General features: G+C 42.7%; 1 protein-coding gene across 1 annotated transcript in view; it reads right to left on the reverse strand.

Annotated features, from left to right (window-relative positions):
• Rdx (radixin) overlaps positions 1–18380 on the reverse strand; it is a 44126-nt gene extending 25746 nt beyond the window's left edge. The window contains exons 1-3 of the mRNA XM_042682699.1: positions 18154–18380; positions 3238–3316; positions 1111–1194 (exon numbers count right to left, since the gene is read on the reverse strand). Of these exons, the coding sequence (XP_042538633.1) occupies positions 1111–1194; positions 3238–3249 (96 nt within the window). The 5' untranslated portion in view covers positions 3250–3316; positions 18154–18380. The remainder of the gene's footprint in view (positions 1–1110; positions 1195–3237; positions 3317–18153) is intronic.
• Positions 18381–19369: the final 989 nt, after the last annotated feature.

Below are 19369 nucleotides of genomic sequence, written 5' to 3' on the forward strand. Positions count from 1 at the left end.
CCCCATGACCGGCAAAAAAAAAAAAAACAGAAGTGGTGCTATGGCTCAAGTGGTAGACTGCTAGTTTTGAGCACAAAGAGGCTCAGGGACAGTGCCCAAGCTGTTAGCTATCTCCTTGCTGTGTGTCCTCTTCTGTGTTTCTGCTATCCAGAGTCTAAGTTCTTGACCTACTTTATTCAAGGGCTAGGTAAAATGTCTTTGCATTCAATTGGTCACAATTATAATAATTTTCATAGCAATGACTAATACTTTTTGATTCTTTTTATTAAAGTCTCATCCTAGCTGGGTGCCAGTGGTTCACACTTGTAATCCTAGCTACTTAGAAGGCTGAGATCTGGGGACTGTAGTTTCAAAGCCAGCCCAGTTAACTGGAGACTCTCATCTCCAATTAACCACCAAAAAAGCCAGTGGTAGAGGTCTGGCTCAAGTGGTAGAGTGCTAGGCTTGAGCACAAAAATTTAGGAACATTGCCCAGGCCCTGAGTTCAAGCTCTACTACTAACCGAAAACAAAAAAAAAAGTCCCATCCTGTGACAACAGGGCATTATGTTAAGTGAAATAAGCCAAACACAGAAAGGCAAGTACTGCATGATCTCATTCATTTTGGAGTTTAAAAGCATTGGTCTCATTAAAGTTGAGACGAGAATGGTGGGTCATCAGGGGCTAAAGCAGGAGGTACAGTCAGTCAGGTGGTACCACTGAGGTAGTCAGTTATAGTTAGGGAGGAATAAAATATTCTGGTATGTTACAGCACTGCAGCAGGACTAAAGTTAACAGTAACGCACAATACATTTCAAAAAGCTAAGGAAAGGATTTTGGAATGTTTTCACCTAAAGATAGGACATCTGAGGAGATAATTATGTCCATACAATGTGTATTTGCCTTGGGTATCACATGTAGAATTTTCATGATTTTAGGCATGAGTTTTAAAAATTAATTTTCAAAAAAACAACAAATGTAGGAATGAGAAAAAGAATATCCCTAGAGCTATTCAAAATATCTAACTACTGTGAAAAATTCCAGGTGCTACATTGTTGGGTGATGAATGGACAGGAAGCAGAAAGGAGCACATGCATACCACGTGTCAGACCACAAATTCATGACAGGCTACCTGGTCAAAAAGTTGTTTGCCCGTCGTATTGGGCTGAATGGCAAATTCCAGCTCAGCATCCATTGTAGTTACTCTCACATTGATCTGAAATACAATCATAAGAGATAATCGTTAGATGAAATACACTTGTGAAGTAGTAGACATGAGAAAAGCCGTTAGTTGCTCAGGAGGCTGACATCTGAGGATCACAGTTCAAAGCCAGCCCAGGAAGGAAAATTAATGAAATTCTTATCTCCAATTAACCTCAAAAAAGCCACAAGTGAAGCTATGGCTCAAATGGTAAAAGTGCCAGATAAGGGCACAGCAAAGGGACAGTACCTAGACCCAGAGTTCAAGCCCCAGTACTGGCACAAACAAAGAAAACAAAAACAAATTAACTGACTAAACCAAATTGATTTTCTCTAGGCGGTGTATTTTGAAAAGGTAGAGTTTCTTTCTTTCTTTTTTTTAAAATTAGAGTGAATAGGTAAATGGCTATATTCTAACCTAAAAGTTTAAGGATAACATATTATTGGCTATTAATATGTTAAAAGTAGTTTCTTCCATAATTTTTAATTTGTAAATAACACACATACCTGATATCCAACTGCATATAAAAATTTAACTTCTTTAATTACAATGGCAAGGAATTTTCCAAAGTACTTGTAAACTTTCAAATTCCGACTAGCAGAGAATTAAAGATATCTGGCATCCTTTCCTGCACTAATACGAGTCATTAATTGTTGTCCCCTCCCCTCCCCAGAGTATAGCATGGCAGCTCACTGTAGTTTTAATATGTACTTCCTCATTAGCTAAAAAAAAAAAGCCTTTATACACTGATTTCCATACTGTTACTTTCTTTTTCACACTATGCTATAAATTCTTTCTGATCTTTGTCTTTTCTATTCCTCTTGTTCACCAACACATTATGTTACCTGCTGAGACTTTGAAGTCATTCTGAAGTGAAACTCATGCCAGAAAATTCTGACAACTACAACCAACAATTTTCTTTAAAAACATACTTGAGTCATGCATGTTGACTGATGTTTGTAATTTCAATCCCAGCATTCAGAATGCTGAGGCTGGAGGATTGTGAATTTAAGTCCAGCCTTGAATTAAAAAAAAAAAAAAGTTGGCCAGAAGGAATATTATTTTTTTTTTTTTTGGGTCCGGTCGTGGGGCCTGAACTCTGGGCCTCGGTGCTGTCCCTCAGCTCTTCAGCTCAAGGCTAGCACTCTACCACTTGAGCCACAGTGCCACTTCCGGCTTTTTTCTTTTTGCTTATGTGGTGCTGAGGAATCGAACCCAGGGCCTCATACATGCAAGGCAAGCACTCTACCACTGAGCCACCTTCCCAGCCCCCAGAAGGAATATTATTGAAGAAAACACTGTGTTCTTTTTTAGATGAAGAACATTTACCATAGGCGAAAGTCATCAGACCAGTATTATCAGTGTTAGTACTATCACAGCGAGAATGAAAAAACTAAGAACATGAGCCCTCTAGAGCCCTCATGATCATTTCTGAAGACTATGCTATCATTTACAGAGCACTGAGTATTGAATGTGTACCAGAATCTTCTAATCCTCACTACACTCCATAAATTAAATGATTCTATCATCATTTCTCATAAGAAATTAAGAATTGAGCAAGTTGGACTAAATTAACAAAGGTCATCCAGATTAAACAGCACAGCCAGGATAAGGACTGAAGCTTTGACCTCCATGCCATGATGTGCAACCTTAGCTGCAAAGCTGCCATGACTGGTGCTCACTGCCCACGAAGGCATGGTTCAGCCATGCTAACCTAAGGACTAGTCAGAGCGGTGCATTTTTCTTCCATGAACCCTCCCAGAGAGTTCCAGAGAAAACTTAAGAACACCTTATTAAGAAAGTAGTATTGGGCTAGGAATATGATTTGTGGCAGAGTGCTTGCCTAGCATGTATGAAGCCCTGGGTTCCATACCTCAGTACCACATACACAGAAAAAGCTAGAAGTGGCACTGTGGCTCAAGTAGTAGAGTGCAAAAGAAGCTTGAGCAAAAGAAGCTCAGGGACAGGGGCCTGGCCCTGAGTTCAAGACAAGACTGGCAAAAAGAAAGAAAGACAGGCAGGCAGGCAAGAAGCGTCAAAGTAATGAGATATACTTACTGGTTTCGGCATTTTCCTTCTCTTTCTGTTACTTCCCTTAAATAAAAATTCTTCAATTCTATAAAAACGAAACTGTCACCTGTTAAAGAAAGAAAAGATAACTTGTTACCTTTTCATATAAGCATTTCCATAAGCGTTTTTGAAAAGGACTAATTATCAATTTTTTTAGCCACACTTGTTTAGAATAAAGTAAAAACCAACTCATTTTAATACTTATCTTCATTGTCTTCTATTTGTGTTCCCTAAAAAGTTGAAATACATTTCAAATACACATATCTCACATGCAATACAAAGCATGCTGACTTATTGAAAGTTTTCATTTAATCACAGACACGGACACATGACTGCAGGAGCCAAGACTGCCTCTGGGAGCCAGGTTCATGCCCGGACCCAATCCAGCAAGGAAGAGATGGAAAAAAAAGGAGGTCAGTGAATTCAGAATCTAAGGAATAGTTTTCAACCTTTTTCCTATCCTGTGAAAGACAAAAGGAAATTTTGACCAATGTAATGTCTAAATAAGACTTGTTGCGCGGGGCGCTGGTGGCTCACGCCTGTAATCCTAGCTACTCAGGAGGCTGAGATCTGAAGATCGTGGTTCAAAGCCAGCCCGGGCAGGAGAGACCGTGAGACTCCTATCTCCAATTAACCACCAGAAAACCGGAAGTGGCGCTGTAGCTCAAGTGGTAAAGCACTCGCCTTGAGATGAAGAGCTCAGGGACAGCGCCCAGGCCCAGAGTTCAAGCCCCACGACTGACCAAAAAAAAAGACTTGTTGCAAAGCAATTCCTTTTCTCTTGAAAATTAGAGTAAATCTGTATGTAGCTTATTTACCTAAGGTGTATAAAACAGCTATAAACTGTAGCACATTAACAACCTGCATGCTATACACCAGCAAGCCAGTGCCTTTTCCAAAATTTAGAATTGCCTTTAAGACCATTAGAATTTTTTCTTTTCTTCCTAAGGCAGTAAACCTTAGCAAAGAAGACCCATTATATTGTCTTAGAGTAAATGTTCTTAGTAAGAAGTATTTTGCTGGATCTAACACTTAGACTGAGACAGGAGAATCAAGATTTAGAGGCTGGTCTGGGCTACAGGGCAATCACAAGGCCAGCCTGAATTACATAGTGAGATCCTAAAAAATACAAAAACTAGGTGTGACATTGCGTGCTGCAATCCCGGCTGTCGGGAAGTACACAGGATGATCAAAGTCTGAGGGTGGTCCCCGGGGGGGGGAACGACAACCAAAAGCTGGGTAACGTAATGGTGCATGCCTGCCATCCCAACTACTAGAGAGGCAGGAATCAGGAGGCTCAAGGCTCAAAGCTAGTCCAGCCTAAGGTCTGCAAGACGCCTGCCCCCCCACTTCCCCCACACTCAATAAAGCAGTGTGCTGGTGTCTGCCTGTGATTCCAGCTACACAGGAAGCAATAGGTAGGACTGCAGTTCAGGATAGCCCCAGACAAACACATGAGATCTTACCCAAAAAGTAAAGCAAGCCAGGTGCCAACGGCACCTAGCTACTCAGGAGGCTGAGCTCTGAGAACTCATGTTCAAAGCCAGCTGGGGCAGGAAAATCATGGACTCATCTTCAATTAACTAACAAAAAGCCAGAAGTGGAGCTATGGCTCAAGTAGTAGAGCACCAGCCTTGAGCAAAAAAGGTAAGAGACATCACCCAGGCCCTGAATTCAAATCCAAGTAATAAGGAAATAGAAGAAAGCAAAAAGGTATGCTAGATGTGGCTCAAATCAGAGCACCTGCCTAAGAATATGAGGCTCTGAGTTCAAACCCCAGTGCTGCTCCACCCCAAAAGAAAAAAAAAAAACTAAATAGTGTTTCCCCTCTTGATAAACATACCAGAAAATCAAAAATTCTTAATCATCATTACCAATCCAGAAAAGAGACTAGCATTCCAATTTAAAATTTACTACTGGTAATATAATTTTAAGTTATTTGAAAATAGACTTAGGTGATATATCTACCAAGAAACTACTTGTTACAGTGGAATCGATTAAATGAATATCTGAATTGAGGTCAGGCCCCAAATTCCACTAACACATGTGCTCATAAATCCCTTAGACAGCTGGGCATCGGTGGCTCACACCTATAATCCTACCTACTCAGGAGGCTGAGATCTGAGGATCATGGTTCAAAGCCAGCCCAGGCAGGAAAGTCTGTGAGACTCTTTTCTTTTTGTCAGTTGTGGGGCCTGAACTCTGGGCCTGGGCGCTGTCCCTGAGCTCTTCAGCTCAAGGCAAGTGCTCTACCACTTGAGCCAGTGCCACTTCCAGCTTTTTCTGCTTATGTGGTGCTGAGGAATTGAACCCAGGGCCTCATGCATACAAGGCAAGCACTCTACCACTGAGCCACCTTCCCAGCCCAGTCTGTGAGACTCTTATCTCTGATAAACCACTAGAAAACTGGAAGTGCCGCTGTGGCTCAAGTGGTAGAGTGCTCACCTTGAGCTGAAGAGCACAGGGACAGTGCCCAAGCCCAGAGTTCAAGCCCCACGACCGACCAAAAAAAAAAAAAAAATTCCTTTATACAGAGAACTTCCTCCTGAGATTTTTCTAGTCTGAGTCATGAGCAATGAAATTCGGTAGTAATTTCAGCCCTGCCTCTTCCCAACCTGTTTTGGGTCTACCCCTCACCACAAACACGGTTATGACCTAAGCATAGTTCCCATGAATTTTTCTATGCTGCTTACCATGCCAATGGCCGATGCCTTACTTCAGATCTCATCATCTCAGTCTTGACTAACACCATCTCCAAAGTAACTGCTTTTCACAATGCTTATCAGCCAGTAATCCCCACATGGCATTTCTACTTGTTTGCTAACTTTGCTTGCTCACTGTCTAGAAGATTTTTTTCAAGTATACAATGATCCAAACACTTGAATCCCTATAGCAGACCAAATCTGCAGTTCTTCAAGGCTGCACATTATTACATATTTCCAGAAAGCTATTGATAGAAATATAAAAATTCTAAGAAACATTATCAGATGTGAAGTTATGGCCCTTTTTATTCCTAATACTATTAAATTTCATCTGCTTTTTTTGGTTAATCTTGCCAGAAGTCTGTATTTTTTCTCCTGTTATTTCACTGCTTTCACTAGTACCTTGACTCGTTTATTGTTTCATGTCTTATTCCCTAAAAATTATAAAGTTTACCTAAGTAAACTCCACTATCTTTCCTTAATAACTTGTCCACTAAGATCATAAACTTGAGGCCTGATGTGGGAACACATGCCTGTAATGACAGCTACTTAGGAGGCAGAGGCTGTATAGATAAGGATTTGAGGTCAGCCCAGGCAAAAAAGTGAGAGATTTCATCTCAACAAACAACCTGGGCCTGCTATGTATCTGTAATTCTAGCTATACAAAACTTATTGAGATGCAAGGCCAGTGATAGATAAAACCATGCTCTGAACCGAAAAATAACTAAAATGAATACCACTTTAGCTGTTCAAGTGATGATACCCAACCCCTTTACACCTCCTCCCTCCAAGAAAAGGGAAAAGAAAAAGAAAAACCAACTGGCCAGCACGGTGGCTCCCACTTAAAAAAAAATAATTTTACTCTAAAAGTGATATACAGAGGGGTTACAGTTATGTAAGTAAGGTAATGAGTATATTTCTTGTTGAATATTGTTAATCCCACCCCTCATTTTTCTCCCTCTTCCTCCCCGCCCAAGTTGTAAAGTTCATTTTCAACAGTGTCTTATACAGCCGTTCTATCGGCTCACCCTCTGTCCTTTGTCTCACCATTGTGTTACCCTTCCCCCCTTCCCCAAATCAGATAAATGCATATACAAGACACAGTGTACCAAAATCAAAACCATTGACAAGGGATAAACAAAAGGAAAAAGAAATACAAAAGAAAAAAAGAACTTCACACAGTACATTAAAAACAAAAACCCCATTTCCATATCTTGGAGTTCATTTCACTCAGTAGATGAATGGATCAAGACAATGTGATACACACATACAATCAAATTCGATGCTTCTATCAGAAAGAATGACTCGCCCCATTTGTAAGGAAATGTTAAGACAGAAAAAAACCTTATTAAATGAAGCCAGACCCAAAGAAACTATAGGCTCTATGATTTACCTCATTTGTAATAATTAGTATATGTCTAGGATAATCCTAGCAGACGATCACAATAACTCAATAGCTATATACATTGACCATATAATGGCTCACACTTTTAATCTCAGCTATTTAGAAGGGCAAGAATGAAAGGATCAGGGTCTAAGGCTAGTTCTGGAGAAAATGTAGGACTCTGAAAAATAAAAGCAGAAAAGAAGCTGGGCACTGGTGGCTCACACCTATAATCCTAGCTACTCAGGAGGCTGAGATCTGAGGACTGTGGTTCAAAGACAGCCCGGGGAAGAAAAGTCCATGAGCCTCTCATCTCCAACTAACTACCAGAAAATTGGAGTGGCACTGTGGCTCTAAATGGTAGAGCACTAGCCTTGAGCAAAAAGAGCTCAGGGACCACATGAGTCACAAAAAAAAAAGGTCTGGGTTCAAGTTCAAATCCCAGTATTGCCCTCCTACCAAAAGAGAAACCATGAACTAAATTATAAGGTAAATGGTAACTCATTATAAGGTATAAGGTAAATCTGAATATATAATGATTTCACTAATCAGTGAGAAAATATTAATGTTCACTAATAACACGTTAGCAAACCAAGATCATGATTTTATAAAACATTGAGTTAGATATAATACTATTTGCTCCACCTCACATTCCATAAACTATTTTATTTAGACCCTCTAACACATTTGCAATACTGTGATAGTCCAGGCCTTCACAATGAAGCTTCTAAAAAATATTCAGCTGAGCAGTGGTGGTTCATGCCCTTAATCCTAGCTACTCAGGAGACTGAAATCTAAGGATCAAGGTTGAAACCAGACTGGGCAGTTAAGTAAGGGACTCTCATCTCCAGTTAACCACCAAAAAGCAGGAGGTAGGGCTATAGCTCAAGTGGTAGAGCACTACTATAATTTTAGCTAATTCAGAAGGCTGAGATCTGAGAATCATGCTTCAAGCTAGCCCTTTTTGTGGAAGGAAAGTCCACGAGACTCTTATTTCCAATTTACCACCAAAAAGCCGTAAGTGGAACTGTGGCCTCAAGTAATAGAGCCCAGCCTTCAGTGAATAAAGCTAAGGGACAATGTCCAGGATATGAGTTCAAGCCCCAGTAACTGCGCCCTCCACCCAAAAAAAAAATAAAAATGCAGCACTGGAAGCATGGTGGTAAAGACCACTACCAAGCAAACAAAATGAGTACTAGGCTCTGGGTTCAAACTCAATACAGCCCCTCTACAATCTAGATTTGAAGGACTACTGTAAGTAAAGGTAGTATATAAATTATGAAAGCAGGTAAATATTTTAAATCCTATATAAGCAGAATAAAGTATCAAAATTATAATACCATAATAGCAAAAAAACACAACAGCCATAATAAAGTTGCTATGCAAAATACTTAACACTGCACTCAAAGTCTTCACTACACTAGGAAATTAAGCATTGCATATGCCAATGAACATTGCAGACTGTTGATAAGCAATTGGGTAAATATCACTGATATTAACATAAATTGGGACCATATTTCTAGGAAGAAAGCTGCTAATATGTAACAAAAGCTACAAAGCTTTTTTGAACATGAAATTTTGCTTCTGGAATAAACCCACAGGGAAATAAAAGTGAAAAAAAAAAGAAATCTAGTATAATCTTTTCTTGGCAGTAATCCTTTACAATAGCCAATGATTAAAACTCTGTGAGATAGCATGATAGATACCATACTCCAGAGGGACTGTTGTCAGGTGTTTTGTTTTTGTACATAAGGACAAAGGTGAGGCTAACTGGGAAGGCAGAATCTAACTCCTTACAACTAGGTAAAAACAGATGCTGCTCTAAAGGATATTTAGATGTAGAGAAATAGAGCATTCAGTATAAGTGTTTGATTCTTAAGTTTCTTTTTTTTTTTTTGGGGGGGGGGGGGGTCCGGTCGTGGGGCCTGAACTCTGGGCCTGGGCACTGTCCCTCAGCTCTTCAGCTCAAGGCTAGCGCTCTACCACTTGAGCCACAGCGCCACTTCCGGCTTTTTTCTTTGTGCTTATGTGGTGCTGAGGAATCGAACCCAGGGCCTCATGCATGCAAGGCAAGCACTCTACCACTGAGCCACCTTCCCAGCCCTGATTCTTAAGTTTCTAACAAATGACAATTTCAAAACTATTTCACACTGATCTACTTATATATTGCTACCAATATCTTATATGTGCAAGAATTCTACCTCAAATTTTCTAAAACAAAGCTATGTATAAATGTAATTGAAACATAAATTTGAGCCTGGCACCAGTGGCTCACCTGAGCTCAGTAGACTGAGATCTGATGATCACAGTTCAAAGCTAGCCCAGGCAAGAAAATCTGTGAGACTGTTATCTCCAATTAACCAGCTGTGGCTCACGTTGGAGAATACTAGCTTTGAGCAAAAAAGATAAGGGACTCTCCAGGCCCTGAGTTCAACCCCTTTCTATCCCACACAAAGTAGATCAGCCAATTTAATGATTCAGAATAATTTATAAAATATCACATGCAAAATTAAGAAACCAAGCCATGTCTGAAAGTACACCTTTAATCTGAAGCCAACTTCATGTTTGTGTCGTCTTAAATAATACATAATTTGCCTGAGCTATTACATTTCAAAGATGTTTGTATAACAAATATTTATGTATTTCACCTGTTCCCTCACAAAAGAGAAAAAAATTACTCCATTATCCAACTCTTAATTTTCTAGAGTTTCTTAATTTAAATTTAATTAAATTTTCTTAATTTTCCCTACCCCTGAGAGGGGAGTGGGCAGTACTGGAGTCAGTGGGCAGGCATACTACCACTTAAGCTACACCCCTGGCAGCGGTCCTGCCTTGCCCCTGCCCCACAGGGACACCAAGAGTAGTGATGAGCTGCCACTGTGGCAGCACCATACCAGCCAGTGGTCTCAGGAAATGCAGCCAACATGCTGTCTCCCATTTCCAGACTTTGCCATGTTGTGGTATGGATCCAGACACAATGGCTTATGTTAAAACATAAAAAACTCTCTTCTTGGCCCTAAAAGAGCCTCAGCTTCCTCAAACCCTGGAGCAGCTTCATGTAGGGGCTCTGCCTCAGTGGCACAGCAGATTCTCACAATGAGCTGCAAGAGTGACTTAGGCTACCCATACCCTCTCCATCAATTTATACCGGGCTGCCTAAAAAGACTTTTAGACGTAATTTTCCCCAAGCCTAACTTCAATTGTCTCCAACTTTTGACATTGGAATGGCCTCAGAACACCAATGTAGTCTCCATCAACTTCTGAGAAAAAAAAAATCCTAAAGTATAAATTAAATGAATAAGCAGTAAGGGCACTGACACAAGTACTAGATCACTTTTTCCCCCTGGTTGGAAAACTCTGGGGAAGGTTAGGAATCTTCTCCTACTAGAAAAGTGTCATTTTTTTTGTTTTGAGTGGTTTTTTCTTTGGTTTTTGTTTGTTTTTTGCCAGTCTTGGGGCTTGAACTCAGGGCCTGGGCACTATCCCTGAGCCTCTTTGTGTTCCACTAGAGCCATAGCACTACTTCTGGCTTTTACTAAGTAGTTTATTAGAGATAAAACTAAGTCTCACAGACTTTCTTGGCTGGGCTGGCTTCAAACCTCAATCCTCAGATCTCAGCTTCCTGGGTAGGTAGGATTACAGGTGTGAGCCATCAGCACATGGTTTAGAAAAGGTTTTTTTTAAGTATTTTAAGTGCATAAAATAAATGCATAGAACACAAAATTACAAAAGGAAACCAACCATATTAGATCACAATTATCAAGATTTTTTTAAAATATGCTATATATGTTGCTTCCAAATTAATGCTTTAACAGTATCTACTATTAGATGTAATGCCTAAATCTGTAAGAGATGACGACTACAAATGTTATTTTGAAACTTTAATCTATTATAAAAATGTCTAGAACTTCTAACGAAATTAGTAATTCTGTTAATGCCTTGGCTACTTATATTTGTGATGAAATATATACATATATTGCATATATATATATATAAATATAAACACAAGAACTTTTTAAAAACACAAGAGTTAAGTTGATTCTATTTTAGCTCCGATTATTATCAATAATAACAATACATTTTACCTACATAGTTTGATTTCCAGGAACAAAGAGCCCAAACTCTCAGCATATATAGAAGGCTCACCCTATAGACATGTGCCTGTATCACCTTATCTATACAGGAACTGCCTCCCTCCTCCTGCAAATTTCTCCTACTTGAAAGTCAGAATGCTCCTCAAGCCCAGTCCTAAGCTTTCCGACTATCCTATTCTGCTTTCCTTAGCTGGTATTCGTTGAGAAGCAGCACGTTAAAGACTTCCTTACATTGGACACATAAATGGGCAAGTTATCTACCCCCCCTACAATTATTTGAAGATTAATTTTTTTAAAAAAAAAACACAAACTCTTAGAGATGTCCTAAGTGTACATTATTAGCTGGTATGATCACCTTTAAAGAGGTAGATTTCTGGGAAGGGTGATGGACAACTCTTAAGTAAGGTATTTAGTACTGGCTCATGTAGAAGTAATCTGTTTTAAGCATATTGTCACGAAAATGAAATATTTAACATTTTTGAGAAAATGAAAGCACAAAGGAAGTTTCTAAAACTTGCAGAACTACAACAGTAAACTGGAACATTGAATATAGATTCTCTTGTGAAAGTTTTGTAAATTTTCAAGAATATCTGTATTTTTCTTAAAGTAGAAAGATACATTGCCATTTGTAATTATTAACTTTAAGCGCTAAAAAGAAAGTTAAAACCACTTCAACTCCTTCATTTTTACACTTATGAAAACATTAAAAATTCATTTAATAGGGGCTGGGAAGGTGGCTCAGTGGTAGAGCGCTTGCCTTGCATGCATGAGGTCCTGGGTTTGATTCCTCAGCACCACATAAGCAAAAAGAAAAAAGCCAGACGTGGTGCTGTGGTTCAAGTGGTAGAGTGCTAGCCTTGAGCTGAAGAGCTGAGGGTCAGCGCCCAGGTCCAGAGTTCAGGCCCCACGACTGGACCCCCCCCCCCCCAAAAAAAATTCATTTAATAGATGCTTAAAAACAGTAAGACAAAGACAGGTATATGTTAAGTCATCTATGCAGCAGTAAAGAACCAAAGACTTAGGGAAGTGGTGCTGTGGCTCAAGCAGTAGAACGCTCACCTTGAGCTGAAGAACACAGGGAAAGCACCCAGGCCCGACTGACACACATACACACACACACACACACGCACGTGTGCATGCATGCATGCATGTACACACACACACACACAACACCACCACCACCACCCCCACAGAAACAAAGAACCAAAGACTCAAATTGACCTAAGTTCAGTTTACTTCAAACTGACTTATTTGACAGTTCTATACTCTATATGTTCTGAGGCACCCAATATTATACAGCAGTAGCTGATTTTTGGACATTTCTTAAATATCTTTAAAATTAGACATTTCTCATGCAGCCAATCAGGCAGTCCTACCACAAAAACCACTAATCTTCTACTTTGTGATATCAAATGCCCCTTCTGAGAAACTGAAATGGTGCCTCAGGTGTGTCTCAAATGTTTCTTCTTTTGTTGATGAATTAAGCCTCCATGTAATACTCATTGAAACTTTTCTACTGATTGTCAAGGATAATACTTCCCTTCACTTTAATGCTATAAAATGACTAAGCTAATAGAAAACAAGAACAAACAACAAACAGGCATTTATCATCCCTATCCAAAATGGTTTCAGTCTCAGTTAATTTAACAACCAAGGTAAATCTGAAGGCCAGGTAATCTGACACAATTAATGACTATAATTGTCATGTATACTGATTTGATTTATGGTAGTCAAACCTCTGCTTAATAACCAAACTTTCTCGAGCTTTTCTAAGCTCAGAACTTATATAAGCAATTTAAATATCAAAAGTGCTAACAAAGTTTAACCCCTCCTACACATTCCATAATGGTCTAAAGAGCTGAAGGTCTTTAGTGAGACTTCCTATGTCCTCCATTTCCCTTTATGCCACTACAATGGCATCAGGATATTTTTTTTCACACGCGTGATACAGTGCCTGTCTCTTCATTGTAGTGTAGACTCCTCAAAACCTAAGCATCTTTCCATCCTCCAGTGCAGAGACTACTTGGCACGTGATAACAACTGCCTGGCTATGACTGGTTCTTTGAAACAGGGCTCACCAAACTTTCTGTAAAGGACAGGTAGGCAAATATTTTAGGTTTTGTACATTTTTGTTGAAACTACTTTGCTACTGAGTAAACAAATGAGCTATAATATGTTCAAATGAAACCTTACTTACAAAAACAGCCAGGAGGCTACATTATAGCCCAGGAACCCTATCCTACCAAGTATTTATATAGAAATTAGTGTTTATCCTTCCACAATTTTGTGCCCAAGAATGTAAACTCACATGTTGGTACTAAATAATGTATGATTATGTGTAACAGATCTATCTTTAATCTCATTTGGTTTGAGGAAAGAATTCAAGACATTTACTATATGACTAAGGAAAAGTAATGGGAGCAGAAATAGAAGAAAGGGTTAAGTCAATTAACTGTGCCAGTGACTGGCGAGGTAAGAAGTATGCTTAAGCCTGGCCAATGACAGGAAGAGGGCACCACTCAGGCAGATGTTTCACTCAGTCTTCTGGATACTATTTGGATGAGATGCTAGTCCTTGCAACAGCTATTTTGGAAGGAGAATGGGTGTCTCTATTGAGTCTTTCCTGAGCGTTTGAACTTTATTATGTAAGATATTAAATTTCCTCATTGGCTAAGCTAGTTAGATTATTTTCTGTTATTTGCAGCTAAAACATCTTAAAATAATGTAAAGGCTCAAAACTGAAAACTGCTCACAAACTCACTTGCAGCTAGTCCTATCTGACTTTAACTTTTCACAAATAAAAGAAATATTACGGTCTTGAAAGCCTACAAACTAACTAAACTGGGGGAGGGGAATGTCTCCATCACTCAATTTACTAATTTTATAAATTCTATCATCCTAGCAAATACAGCACCTCCTCCTTTGATACTGTGGCTAACAGTATCTTTTTGAAGGATTTTTTTTTTTTTCTAGCCAAGGATTAGCTCCCTTTTTCAGGGACACATTGTAACAACTTCACATTTGTTAGTCATAAGGGCCTTTCACCAAGCTCAAAAGCAGCCATGGGTGATATACAAGTGAATGTCATGTACATGTGCCAATAAAACTTCAATTACAAAAATAAACAGCGGATTCAATCCACTGTCCATAGTTAGCCTGGCCCCCGCTCTAAACGGGTAATAGAAACCATCTTCTCAAATAGATCAACTCACTATTTTTTATGGATATGAATTATGAAGAGTAGTAACTAGCATTTTTTTTTGAGATGGAGTCACACTATGCAGCAGCCCAGGCTGGTCTTGAACTCAAGACCTGCCACCACACTTGGCACTATTTATCATTGTATCACCTGATGTAAAGTTACTTTGTTTATAGAATCTATATACTTGTGACATTTGTAGAAAAACTAAGCAGTTATGCAAGGATTGGTATAAGTGAGGCAGGGGGTGTCTTACACAACAGCCTACCTGAATGAAACCATCTCTTCCAGGAAGCTGACTCTAGCGTTCACTATTAAACAGAAAACAGAAATAAGTATACAGTTCACTATTCCTGTCTAAAGAGTTTCCAGTTAAGATACCTATCATATGACTATTAAATTGTCAGTTACATACCAAACTCTAGAGAAGAAAAAAATGAGCTTCACTTCCACTTTCAAGAAAATCTGCACAAGCATTTACACAAACACTTCTGAGAATTACCATAGAAAATTACATAATTTCAATAGAATGATGAACATTTGAATAACAAGGTAATCTTAACCAACTTTAAGATGCCAAGTGAAAGATTAAAACGATGCTTATACTTGTGCAAGTACTGGCATTTTCTACAAACTAGGAATTGCTAACTTATTTTTAAAAAATAGAACCAGGAGTTCTGGCAATAAAAACTTTTACCTTTTCCTTTTCATCTTTCTAAATGTAATTAGAAAGATATATTCAACTGGGAAGATATAACTTATAGCTATGCCAAAAATGTACTCTGTTTTTTAAAAATGGTTTTAAATGTAATTCAATATAAACATTAAAAAATATACCAGGAACTAGGGCTGGGGTTGGTAGCCTAGATCTATGATCTTAGCTACTCAGAAGGCAGATGACAGAAGTTTGAGGCCAACACTGGTAAAGTTAGCAAGAGACCCTCACCAAAAACAAAACAACAAAAACCTAAAATTAAATTGGAGTGTGGTTCAAGACCTACAGCACTTGCCTGACAAGTATCAAGTCCTGAGTTAAATCCCCAGTAATAAAAGAAAGAAATAGGACAGAAAGAGAAATAAATCAGGAACTTAACAAATGAAGAGGCCAGGTGAGGTTTCTCTAAAACAGGTTGAGATAGAACTCTCTGAGGTGAGAAGGGGCACCTCTACCACCAAAGAAATGAGTATGCTTACCTCCTGGCTACAGAAGTCAGGGAGGTTCCCAGAAGAGCCAGCAGTGACCATTAATCTTGTAAGAGTGGAGCCTATAGAAACCCAATCCAGCTCCACCAAATGCTATACCCAGAGGTCCCATCAGAGTAAACTAGCACCCACCAATGCTGTGGGAGGAGCCATCAGGTGACATCCTAGACTTCCAAATTCACCGCAAAATGATGAAATTCTCCGCATGGGCTCTACCCTCCAGCACTGCTCCATACTTACAACCTTTATGGCACCTATTGTCCTAGGCTTTGATCTTTGGCTAATATTGGTTCAAATTTACTCCCACTGGTTAAAAGGCAGTATTACCTTGTAAAATGGATTAAAACTCAGCAACATCGTTCAACACTTCAGACTCTGTACACAGAATGTACAGTTGGATATATTAAAAGATTTGAGAACTGAAAGTAAAAACACAAAGACTTCTGCCTCAACAGCTTGCCAAAGATAAACAGTGAATAATAAAAAAAAAAAAAATCCAATTCTGCTCTTGGGAATGGTGAAGCAATAAACAAAAAACCGTTGTTCTCATCCCCAGGGCTACTGACAATTAGCAGAGAGGAAAAGCACAGCCAAACTTGTCGTTTCTTAGCATCACAGAGAAAACAACTTCATTTCCAGTTGAGTTATAACAATTTAAAAAACGAAAAAAAAAGGGGGGGGGGAACAAATTCAACGATTTTCCCGATATGGACATTAATTACGTCTTTCCACACTTTTGAGACTCTCCTACAAACTCATGTGTGTAGGATATCGGCTCTAACAACAACGTCTCAAAAAAGCAAGAATCTAACATTTCCAAGTGCCATCATCAAATCCTAGCTCATTAAAAAAGAAAAAACTCTAAAGCACCTCAATGTCTATTCCTTCCTTACTAACAGTATACCAACTGCTTAAGTTCCAAAATACATTTTAAAGTGAAGAGGCAGAGAAACAAAGTCAATGAAATCCTTTTTACAGTACACTATTAACTTCAAGAGGAGTAACTCTACATGTTGTCATAATTCAAAAGCATGATTACCCTCGAAGATATACGCACCCTGGCGAAAAGTAACACACACACACAAAATTCTCATCTTTCAAAAAAAAAAAGACCTGCAACCCCAAAGTGGTAGCCTTTTCTCAAATCTAATTTTGCTCTTTTGCTGCGGGCAAAGGGATTAAACTATTATTTATCCAACAAAAACGAACAGGGCAATTGTTCTTCCCGAGTTCTGTCCATCCTGGGGGGGGGGGGGGGAGTATTTAGTGTTCTAAAACTAAAAAGTACGCTCAGTCAACAATAGCTTACAATGTCTGTGTCCCAGTCGTGTATCAAATAAACCCTTATTATCGGAAGCTTTTGTATTTGCATCCTGCCCGGTCCTGAGTGCCACCGGACAGCCCGGGGGGGGGGGGGGGCTCCACGCTACACCCCAACATCTCCCCCAAAACACAAAGACACCTCACTGGTATCTTAAAACATATACTTTGATGAGCAGATGTGCGATCTCATCCATAGGCGAGTGGAGATGGGCGGGGGGGGGGGGGGGGGGGGCGGCAAACCAGACCAAAAAGGAAAGGAAAACCCCACCGCGCACGTTTCCGGCCCCAGGCCAGCCGCGCAGGCCCCGACGTGCCCGGGGAAGCAGCCCGCCCGCCCGCCCGCCCGGCCCCGCGCTCCCAGCTGGCTCGCGCGTGGAGTTCGGAACCCTTCCAGGAAAAGTGGGGGGGTCCGTCGGTGACGCCCCCTTGGCCAACTTCTCGGTGGGCTTCTTAAAGACTCAGGACCGGACGGGTAGAAGCAGCCAAGGAAAAGTTCCCGGGCCCGGCCGCCGCCCGCATCCCCCCCCTGGCCGGCTGCTGCAGCAGGTAGCGCCGACGGCCAGGACCCGGGGCTGAGGGCAGTGAGCCGGGGCCTGCACCCCAAACCCCGCAACGCACGCTCGCGGTCGGGTAACCCGACACCCCACTTTCAGACTGCCGGTCGGAGGGGGGGGGGGGAGTTCGGCCAACGCCCTCCCTGGACGGCCCCGGGCCGCGCCCGCCCGAGCTCAGGCCCTGCGGCGGCCCCGGAATGGAACCCGGCGCGGGGCCGCCGCCGAGGCCGGACGCGGACGCGGGGCCGCGCGGGGCATCTCCGGGCCGGGGAGCCTCGCGCTTCCCGCGCGTCCTCGCAGGCCGTCGGCCATGGCGACTCCCGGCTGGGGCGCGTCAAGACCCCGCGCGGCGCGGGGCCTCGGCAACGTGCGGCCGCCGCCAGCTCAGTGTCTCCGGCGGAGCGCGCGAACGCGAGTGGGGGAAGGGACGGCTCCGGAGGCTTACCCCGAGAGTGAGCGGGTCCTGCCCCGCCGCCGAGTGGCTGAGGCGGAGCGCGGGGCGTCGCGGCTGCCGGCAGCGAGGGCGGGAGGGAGGGAGGGCAACGAAGCGAGCGAGACGGTGGTGCGAGCGCTCGGCCGCCCGGGAGGAAGGAGCAGGCGCCGCCGCCGCCGCCACCGCCGCCGCAGACAGCTCGGCAATATGGCCGCCCGGCGCCTCCTCAGGGGGAAAGGCGGGGCCGCCCCGCGCCCCCCGCCTCCCCCTGCCGGCCAACGGGCCTGGCGCCCGGGCCTTGAGCGCCAACGCCGCGGCCGCCGTCAGGGCGGGGTCGGCCCGGGGCCCCGGCGCCGCCACAGTCTGTGCGTGCGCGCGCGCGCGGGCTCCCGCGGGGCGGAGGCCGCCGCCTCAGGCCGCGAAGCGCGAGGTTCCGAGGGGCGGGGTGAGGTTGAGGGAACCCCGAGGTGAGGGACTACGGGGTAGGTCGAGGGGGGGGGGGGGAGGTGGACGACGAACGAGCGCGTCCTGCGGCCGAGACGACCCCGCGCCAGCGAAGCCTGCGGCGGCGGGAAGCGCAGCCGCCCCGCCCGGAGCTCCCAGCGCCCCCCCCCCCCTTCCCCGGCCCGCCGTGGAAACTTGAAACTCCCGCGGGCGCCAGCGGAGCCGCCCGGGGCGCTTCCCGGGAGGAGAGCGGCGGGGTTCCCCGGCGGGCCTGGGCTGGGAGGGAGACACGGGGGCCTCTCCCCGAGCAACTTCGCTGTGCCGACGGGGAACGCTTATTGGGGGTCAGTTTTTAAGCCACTAGATGAAGCTTGCGTTTTCTTGTTAAATTCGCTCCCCAAACCCTCAAGAGTCTGCGACTCCCGATCGGGGGAGGGGTCCGTTTTAAAGGTTTCTTTAGGCCCAAAGAGCAGCCCACCCCCCTCAATTGCTCTCGAGATTCGAGAGAAAGTGGATCCCGGGCCTGAACCCGCTGAGGACTGAGCCCGGGGCCCGGCTGGCCGGCCACGCCTCCGTGTTGGGCGCTGGGATGCGGGGTAACACTTGATCGCCGGCTCCGAAGGGCCAAGAGTTCAAAACTAGATTTGCTCTGGCTTCCTTGCTGGGCGATTGCCTGACGTGGTATCTCTGGGCGAATCGACTTGGAATTCAAATAAAACTCAAAAGAGTGTACTTCACTTTTATAGAACAAATAAGTCACCTCCTTCCCGTCCTTCCTGCCTTC

The sequence above is a fragment of the Dipodomys spectabilis genome, unplaced genomic scaffold (genome assembly GCF_019054845.1).
Source record: "Dipodomys spectabilis isolate Male_0828 unplaced genomic scaffold, ASM1905484v1 ptg000076l, whole genome shotgun sequence".
NCBI classification, from domain to species: Eukaryota; Metazoa; Chordata; class Mammalia; order Rodentia; family Heteromyidae; genus Dipodomys; species Dipodomys spectabilis.